Here is a 9,899-nt window from a genome sequence, read left to right as displayed (position 1 = left end):
AAATTGCATGTTTGGTCCATAATTTTTTTTTGCATTCGGATCATCCCTGTGGTTTGATTTTGTTATGTTTTTCGTCCTTTACATACATAAAGTTACAATCAAACGTGCAATTTTAACCAAACCATAGGGACGAAAAACGCAACAAAATCAAACCATAGAAACGATCCGAGTACAAGAAAAATATTAGGAACCAAACGTTCAATTTTAATCAAACCATAGGACGATTCCAATAATTACTTAAAAACATTTATCAACATCCAAACAGTTATTAGTTTTTAAAAACTACTAAATCAAAAAAACAGTTTAAAAAAAAAATTCCCAAAGACTCTCGAAAAAGTAAACCTCACAAACGTTTGACGCTTGTGTTGAAACAAGATGGTGCCTGTTGTTGCAAAGATCGAATGATATCGATTGCTCCGACATGATGAACACTCACCCCAAGAAGCTGTTAATCCTCAGGTTCTTGTTAAACCCTATTGCTTTTAAAACCCCAAACCCTAATTCATTCATCTCATCGACTACCTCCTCTTTTTTGTCCTCAGAATCACCTTCTAATAATCATCCATTTTCCGTTGTTCGTTTTTTCTCTGTCACGTCAGAGGATAAACGACCGATTTCTGATAAAAATGTTGGATTTCAAGACATGACCCTGACCCATGCTCTCGTGACAAGAAAGAGACGCATAGATTTGCCTCAGCCACTCGATGTGTCGCCCCAAATGGTTTCTCAAGTGATTGATGTGGTGAGGAGTAGTAACGGTGATTGCGGATCTAAGTTAGATTCCATGGGCATAACACTCTCTAAGAGATCCGTATGTGAGATTTTTAGGGTTTTGAGTTGCGATAGAGTACCTGGACTGAAATTTTTCGAATGGGTTCGGGATAATAATCCGGATATTCACCGCAGTGCTGATGTTTGTAGTCTGATGATTGATAACTGTGGTTGGTTAGGCGATTACGACACAATGAAGGATCTGCTGATGCAGTTTAAACAGGAAGGAATCTGCCTTACAGACAACGCGTTTGCATTTCTACCTGTACTCGGTTCAAGTAAGTCTCATGCCATGGAATCAATTTCATTAGTAATTCGGATTTTGAATGAAGTTGGAGGCTCAATTCGTAGCTCTGGTGTTTTCTCCATGATTCATATGCTCTGTGTTGTTGACTCTTTTGAATTGGCCAAGTTTGTGATGGAAGTTACAGAGAAGAAGCTGAATTACTATGCCATTATAGCTCGTGAAAAATGTAGAAGAGGACATTCAGACGAAGCTTATGCCTTACTTGGTGAGATGCGAATGGCAGGTTGCGAACCAGACTCCAAAATTTACAACTACATTCTTGGTAGTTTATGCAAAAATGATAAGCTTTCTGAAGCTATGAATTTGCTTAAAGAAATGAAAGAAGCGGGTGTTGATCCAGATCCGATAACATTTGAAGTAATCATTGCAAATTCGTGTAGATCTGGGAAGATGGAATTTGCAAAAGAGATTTTAAGGAGGTTACTGCATATGGGTCATACACCTCGGCTTACAACTCATGCTGCTTTTGTGAAAGGCTATTTTGATGCTGGTGAATATGAGGAGGCGTATGAATATGTAAGGGATATTGAAGTGAAGAAGATGCCTGCTACGAATAAGATGTATGGGTTTCTTGCAAGGATCCATCAGAGAAAAGGAAATATTGATGTTGCTTGTAGGATTCTTGATGAAATGATGGAGAAAGGTCTGAAGCCTGACTATAGAAATTATAAAAAGATTGAAAATGTGTTGAGGCACACTGGTGGTAGGCATTTAGCTCAAGAGTTACAGAACAAGTTCTCAAAATTTAGAGTTGAATAAGAAAGTTAACTTACAATAATCTGATTTTTGTTTTTCTTCTTCTTCTTCTCTGTAGTCGTGATGAAAGAAGCAGTAAGTTAGTGACATGAAATTTAAAGCCCATACTATTTATTATATCCTTTTTATTTGTTTTAGACAAATTGAATAATTGATGCCAAAAGGATGAATGACATTTGTGTGGGTTTAGTATTCTGATTATCTGCAATCAGGACTAAGCACAAAAGAGCTATTCTTCCAGCAATTTTCTCGCATGTTATGAAGTTCGTAGATCATAATTCTTATTATTGAAAAACAAACTATTGAGTCTTCAGGCTCTGCATCCAAGCCTCAAAGTTGAGAAAGCAAATATCTAATTATTAGTTTCCAACCTTATCAATAATTTCCCATTTTTTCTCTACATGAAGATTCTCATAAATCTCCTAACCCTAGATTGAGGTTTAGTAGTGGAAAATGCAGTCTGGAGGTTGATGAATGTTGCTGGAGTTATTGAAGGTATATGTGATTTTGTATTTAATTTGTGTGATTATGCGGAGAATCTTGTACACTGTTATGAAATATATTTGTTTGTTTGCTTGCATAGTTTTGGGGCAAGCTCTAGGGTTTTGTTTGGATGATTATTATTGAATTTCTTGGTAAATGCCTTGATACTTACAAATCACATCCTTCCTAATAAACTCAATTTGGCTCCAAGTGTGAGTTCATGAAGGTTTTTGAGTTGATAAATTAGATTTGTTTAATTCGGTTCAAGTATCTTATGCTATTATGGGGCAAACAAGGCAATGCACTTGTTTCTACTTTCTAGTATATGTGAAAGATGGTTACGTGTTTTATCTATTATTTTGATGATTTGTTCAGTTCAATTCAAGTCAAGTCGAGTATCCTTCCGTTGCCCATTTCATTAAAGTTAAGCCCAGTCTAGGATTCTGTGTTAACAATTAGCTGTTAAACTTAAACAGTGTGTTTGTTCAGTGAGGTAACGCTACTTTCTTTTCTAATTTCTTTTTTGATTTCATTAGTCAAACTAGAAACATTTCTGAGTTAATTAATCAACATATAAAACTAACTACTTCTTGCCCTTAGGCTTCTCTTTCAGTTATTCCCCATTTCCTACTTATTTGGTTCCATATTCCTTACTAAAGCCTCTCCCTTTTGCCCATTGCAACTTCTCAAATTGTGCCCTTTATTGTTACACTTTCTGCATGTCACAATTAGGTATTTCCTACTCAAGTTCTTCCCTCGACTGCATGGCTCATCAACAGCCCTTTTCATCTTCTTTTTTTGTCGCCCCACTTGCGTATTTGTTTGTTTAAGGCCCAAAATGGAAAAAGGAATTGTAGTAAATAGTTTTTATTTATTTATTTTTATCATTTTTTTAATGTTCAAGGGCAATGAGTGTTGGAGGACAAGTAGAATTAGGCCTCTTTGATAGATATCTTTCCACGTTCAAGTAGATTTTTCCGACCGAATAAAATGAGGTATTTCCCGGTAAAATGTGTCCTCAAAACCATATCTTTATGGCTGAATGATTATTTTTCATCATTCAACACAGTCATTCAGACGTACAATCAAACAACAAAGTTTATTTCCCGATCAATAAAATTTTCCAAACAACACGTTTTCAGACAACAACTATCAGCCCTTAGACCACTTACTTCTATTTATTGCATCCGCTTTATACTTATACATTTCCTTTCATATATCAAGCCGGTAAGTAGGGTGGACCTATTTCTCAAGATCATGCACATTTTTTGCCCCATGTTGTATTTTATCCCAAGTTGCACTTACTACATGGTTGTAGGGCATGCCAGTAATTTCCCAATACATGCAAGTTCATGTCTTGTCTTTCAAATTAACAACATACCGGTCCTTCTTTGGAGTTGTTACTTGTGTTTTGTGACTTTTGTCAGTCCCATTAAATGCATATATTTTGACATGTATCCTGTGGTAAGTGGACCTTGACATCTATCAATAAACTTTTTTTTTATAACACCTATATTGTCTATTAGATACTTTACCATCTAATATATTCAAAACAAGTTATGATAGAGTTGTCCCTACAATCTACTATGTTGGAGATATAAAATAGTTATGGACACTAGCTTGTCCATGTTCAATCTAAATCCTAATTTCTTTATTATTAGGAAGTAGGAACATACCTAGCCAAATGATGCATGTCCTTGTTGTTGCGAAGGAGTAACCCGTTGTCCATTGTTATCCATTTCTACTTTGGGAATTAGGAAATGACAGTAGATACTCTCACCACTTACATATCTAAGTTCCTAAAGCATGTCATCTAGTTAATACATTGAGAACATGTCCATGTCCACATAATCCATGTAATCCATTTTTCCATGAACATAACATCTGCTTGGATATTTGGTAAGATGTCATCACGATGAACCTTGTAAGTGAAAAAGTTGTCCCACCCACTTAAAAAATTAAAAAAAAAACATGGAAGGGGAAACTTTCACTACATAAGCATTGCACATATCAAGTTATTACTCGTCATTGACACCAGTAACTCAATGTATTCTTTCTCAAATGGGGGATTTTGGAATGCACATACCAGTCGGTAAGTACCATTACGCAGATATAGGACGAACTGATTTTTGTGGAGGGAGGAAGTGTATGTATTCAAGGAGTATATCTACAAAATATCTCATATAATTATCACTAGGTTATAACCCGTGGAATACACGGGTGACAAAGTAAAAAAAATATTGAAACTTCAAAAGTATGGTCATTAATCATAGATTTGTAACCAAATATTTATTTGTAAACTTAGATGTTTTGTCAATAACATAATTTTTTTTTCGGCGAATGAATTCCTTTATCGATTAGTTTCCTATCGGTGGATAGCAAATAGTTAACTTTTTTGATTACTTTTTTTTGAAGCATTTTCATATTCCAAAGAGCATCAAAACATGATATATATATATATATATATATATATATATATATATATATATTAAAATTTTGAAATGTAATTAATCTCTTGACACATTTGTTTCATTATTTTATTCATGATTAAACATTTATTTGTCAATTTTCAACTTGGATCACTATTGTATATTCGTGTATGTTGGAGAGTTTCCCAAAAAAATATAAGCCAGTAAATATATATTGATGGAAACTCGATCCCCGTTTGACCTCGCTTGTGCTTCGGTTAGGTTCTTCCTGATTGTCTGAGTGCTACTGCAAGATCACAGGGAACAAAGATCGCCAACCGCTTTCCGGGAGGAGTTCCCGGAAGAACGCTCCGGCGGTCAAGTTAGAGGATGATTTAGGGTTTGTGTATGTATTCTCTAAAATGGCTAGAGAACTTACCTCGCTAGCCTGAGGATGCATCCTATTATACCTAGTGCCCCTGTCTGGTCCGTACCAGACAGGATCGCTTTTCTGGGGAGACAGGATCAGAGGCTCTGATTGGAGGGTCATGCGCCTTCAACTGCTAGAGCGCCCTCATTGGCTCTGACGGTAATGCTCTGATCCCACTGTTTGTCTTCTGACCGTATCTTTTGTCCTGGAGCACGGAGCGTCACTTTGGCGGGCGCGAGCCTTCCGCCCGGGCATTCTGCTCCCGGGGGCGCCAGCGGGCACTGAGCCTGCTGGGCTGAGCTTGGCTGGTGTGCCCGGCTTTAGGGCTTGGACGCGACTCTGTTGTGCTGTCCTAGGCACACCATCATATATTTTCTTAAAATAAATATTAATGTAAAGTTTATTTTAAAGTGTCTAAAATGTAAAGTTTAGCATTAAACATTTTTTATAAGATAAATTTACACACTAAAACATGTTGCTTACAACAGTAATTGAAGTATTTTATCCTTATTATTATTGCTAGAGTAAACTGCAAAATTGGTCCTCGTGGTTTACGAAAAACTATGGATAGACTCCAAAAAGTTTCCGACTTGCATGGAAGGTCCAAAATCAAATACTTTCTATGGTTTTAGTCATAAAACTAAGAAATTTTTGTGGTTTTGGTCCAAGGAGAACTTAAAAGGACGATTTTGCCCTTCTAATTTTTTTTTGTATTTCTTATATTTTTAAAAGTAAAAAAAATAAATGAATAGGCCTCTCTCTCATGGATGATATGATTATGATTATGCATCATCCTCTTTTCAAAAACACTAAACGCTGCTCATCATGATGATTTCCATCAACCTAATTACATTGTAGCTTCCATCAACCTAATTTGAACAAAGATGGAGAAAACATGGTCGAAAAAATATACTCGTTGAGTTAAGACAACTCAATGATATACTAATTCCACCATCATTGGAATTAGATGCCCATGAACCCACTACAATCTTAGCCCTACCTCCGGATGCTTCCAACATCGCCGCCCATCACTACCACTCTCTCTTCGTTACTTCTCAAGGCCACCTCTGACCTTTCTATATGGAATTGGGGGAAATCAAAACAGAGTCAATTAGGTCTTGGAATCGGAATCACAAAGCTTGCTGATAAGAGAGTCATTTGAAGAAAAATGTTTGGGGGAGATGAAAGTTACCAGATTCTATGTTCGGAATCACATAACTTTTTCGATTTGAGCATGAGACGTATGTTATGAGAGTTATCAGATTCTGAATCTTTTCATATGATTAATCCATTATGGGTGTCCTGGTCAAGAAGATGATACAAGAGACATGGAAGCCTTACCCTTTAATCGCAGGTTAGAGGTCCAACTGAACTCATATGAATCGATTTGAATCGTTTCAACATGGGTCTTGTATAATTATGGGCTTGATTGCTATGGATATTGCAAATATAGGGATTGTAAATTTAAGATTCAAACCTGCAACTTGATTGTAGAGTGTTTGTATATGTGTGTTTATCAATGTATATGAGTGTTGAATTAGTAAGATGTCGATAGAGAAATAGATAAAGGGAGAGAGGGGGGCATGAGAGTGATTGAATAAGATGATGCATGTAGAAGTAGGATTTTGTAGGCGAAAGGGAGAGGAGATGATTGCAAGGATGATGTTGGAGTTCTGATGCTTATCGGAGTTTCGGTGTTCACCAGGAATCTTGGTTTATAACAAAGCACACACCCATACACATTTTCTGTTCTGAAATTGTTCTTGATTTGCAAGTTGTGTATGAGAGAGAGAGAGAGGGAGAGAGAGAGAGAGCGAACGGGATTGAGAGAAAGTCAATTGGGAAGAACAAAGGGGAAGAACGACGGGTTAGGGACGTTCTTTTTCTTTTTAATTAAAAAAGTATTAAAGTAAAAATAAGGAAATAAAAAAAGAAACTAAAATGGCGAAATAGACATTTTAACTCTTTTAGGACCAAAATCATAAGAAATTATTGATTTTGGACCATCCATGCAAGTTAGAAACTTTTTGGACCATAACCACAGTTTTTGTGGAACCACATGGACCAATTTTGCAGTTTTGTCTTATTGCTATTACAAAATTTTATTTTCATTATAATATTTCAATGTTAATTTAGAAATACCAATTTTACGACAAGGTATAACTTAATTTTTATTTTTATCATTTGGGTCAAAGAACACCCCATGACCCCATAAGTGACTTTTCTACGGATCTATACTCCAATAGTTCAAAATAGATTACTGACATGTCGGTACTGTCTAATTATGTAACTCCTATTATAATGTTGTTGTTGATCTAAAGAGACAACCGAACATAAAAGAAACATCAAGTTATGCCTTTCATTGATTTTTGTTCTTTGACCACGCATTTTAGGATCTAATTTAAACCTAAAAAATAAAATATAAACTTGGAATTTAATTAAAAAAATAACCAATTCTCATCGGATGAATTCCTAAATATAGGAGATTTCCAACTTGATGACCACTTAGGCAAAAATATAAGAGCAAAAGATTTAATTAGGTAATTAAAATAATAAATAAACTTCAAAATGTTTAATATAAAAACAATTACAAAGGTCAGGTGGATCCCATAATTAGCTACATGAACATATCTACAACAATAGTCAAGAATCTTATGCAACATATTGAAATGAACCAGAACTCTAGCTTCCAAAAAGTGAAAATCGAATAGATATTTACGTTTGTAGACGAAAACTTCATGGCTACTCAATCAAATGTATTGAATAAAGGAGTTGTTTTTGAATGAAGTGCTCTCATAAAATGGAAAAAAACAAGATGCAAAAAGATGAAAATACAAATAAGTAGTCCAAAATCGACTTGTATTTGAAAGATTATGTAAAAAAGAATATGATAATTCATTTTTAAAAGAAAAAAGATAATATATAATAATTTAAAAGTTGATTTATAGTTTAAAAGGTGTAATTTTGGATTCTTTAATTCCATTCAACTAAATATAGACCTACAGACACATATATACTTTTCAACTTGCATGTTCGAATATAAATTTAAAGATTGACGGCATACCAATGAAATTTTTTAAAACGACGTGAAAAGATTAAATACAAGATATAGCAATGTAGTTGTAATTCTTTGCCCAAGCATATGGCTACTATCTTCATAAACCAAACAACATTCATCAAAACACATTTTAAGTATTACACAAACAATCAAACATTGCAGGTTTCATGATATTAAGTAGATACCTTGTTTGAGTAAATGAATCTTTAACAGGAAAGCCAAATGATTTGTCCACAATATCAGACATGCCAGAAGAATCACCACCTTTTTATCTGGGATTTTTGATTGATTTCTCTGGGACTGTTGATTAGACCTGGCAATGGGGCGGGTTTGGAGCGAATCGACCTTGATCCAAACCCTTTTAACAAATTTCAAAATCCGATCCAAACCCGCTCCGTAACCCGCAGGGTTTTGAATAATCAAACCCATACCCTTATCCACCAAATCAGCAGATATCCAAACTCGCCCCGTAACCCGTAGGTTTTTTGAATAATCAAACACATTTTACTTAAGGGGGTGTTTGGCTTAGCTTTTCAAACCCCCAAAAGTTTTTTTTTTTGGAAAAGTTACAAAAATTCAGGATTTCCTGACTTTTCCAAAAAGTTCATTTTCCTTATGTAAAAACTTCAAAAGTAGCTTCTAAAACTAGTTTGTCAAACATCTTTTGCTTTTTTTTTTCTTTTCCAAAAAGGACTTTTGGCTGTGAAAAGCTAAGCCAAACACCCCCTAAATCATAAAATCACATTTATTAAATAAAACTAAGTTTTGATTTAGAAAACACATTATGTACTCGAGGACTTTCTATTGGAATTAAAATCACTATTTTAGTTACTTCCAATTGGTTTTTGATCGTCGATTGCATTGATAGAGAATAGCAATTACAAACTTTCTTTCAGTTGATAAATGACCTTATTGATTTATAAATGAAATTGGTGATTACATGATGAAATATAAATGAATTGAAATCATGACTCTTGGGAGAAGACTGGAAGTCTAGAAGTTGAGTCCTCGAGTTTTATGTAAAAACAATTTAGTCTTTGACCTTTTCTCTTTGGACTTCTGATTGGAATTTAATGTAAACTTTAGGTAATATAAAATATAAATTTATATTTCTAAAATTTATATGGGGCGGGTTATAAATAGAGCGGATCGGTGATGATCTATACCCGACCCTTTTAATAAAAGGGTTAGCGGGTACGGGTCGTTAACGGGTAAACGGATCAAAAACTATGCTCCAAACCCATATAATTGTTAAGGGTTTGGATCGGATCAGGGTCAAAATTCGCTCCATTGCCAGGCCTACTGTTGATTGATATATGAGAAGAATTTGAATGCAATTAGAAATGTGTAGAAGCGAAGTGCCTTGAAATTAAAGCAAATTGTGGGACCTTGATACCTTATTTTACTGACCGGGAATTAATTAAAACACAATTAATAAACACTTACAGACCTAATATTCAAGCACGTAAAATCAAAAAACCATAAAACAAATACGCATTTACAGATTTAATCATTTAAACACTTACATACCTAAACCTGGGAAATAATAATAATACAAAATTAATAAAATAGATGAGAAGGAGCCCCACCCATCTGTTGGACTGATTTTTCACTGATCAACGACGTCGCTCCCCACTTAAAAGAAGTCCTATTAAAACTCATTTTGTTATCATCGTTATCCAAAAG

The 9,899-nt window shown here is 34.8% G+C and overlaps 1 protein-coding gene across 1 annotated transcript; it reads left to right on the top strand.

Annotated features, from left to right (window-relative positions):
• Window positions 1-421: 421 nt before the first annotated feature.
• LOC145099339 (uncharacterized) lies at window positions 422-1,837 on the top strand. Its single transcript, XM_079036923.1, has one exon. The coding sequence runs from the start codon at window positions 422-424 to the stop codon at window positions 1,835-1,837; it is 1,416 nt and encodes a 471-aa protein (XP_078893049.1).
• The last annotated feature ends 8,062 nt before the right edge of the window (window positions 1,838-9,899 follow it).

The sequence above is a fragment of the Lactuca serriola genome, chromosome 4, assembly GCF_051521515.1.
Source record: "Lactuca serriola cultivar US96UC23 chromosome 4, Lser_US96UC23_V15, whole genome shotgun sequence".
NCBI classification, from domain to species: Eukaryota; Viridiplantae; Streptophyta; class Magnoliopsida; order Asterales; family Asteraceae; genus Lactuca; species Lactuca serriola.
This window is presented reverse-complemented; position numbering and strand designations above follow the sequence as displayed.

Bases quoted from the DNA above. Each gene is read 5' to 3' on its own strand.
- LOC145099339 (XM_079036923.1), top strand. From the start codon at position 422: ATGATGAACACTCACCCCAAGAAGCTGTTAATCCTCAGGTTCTTGTTA.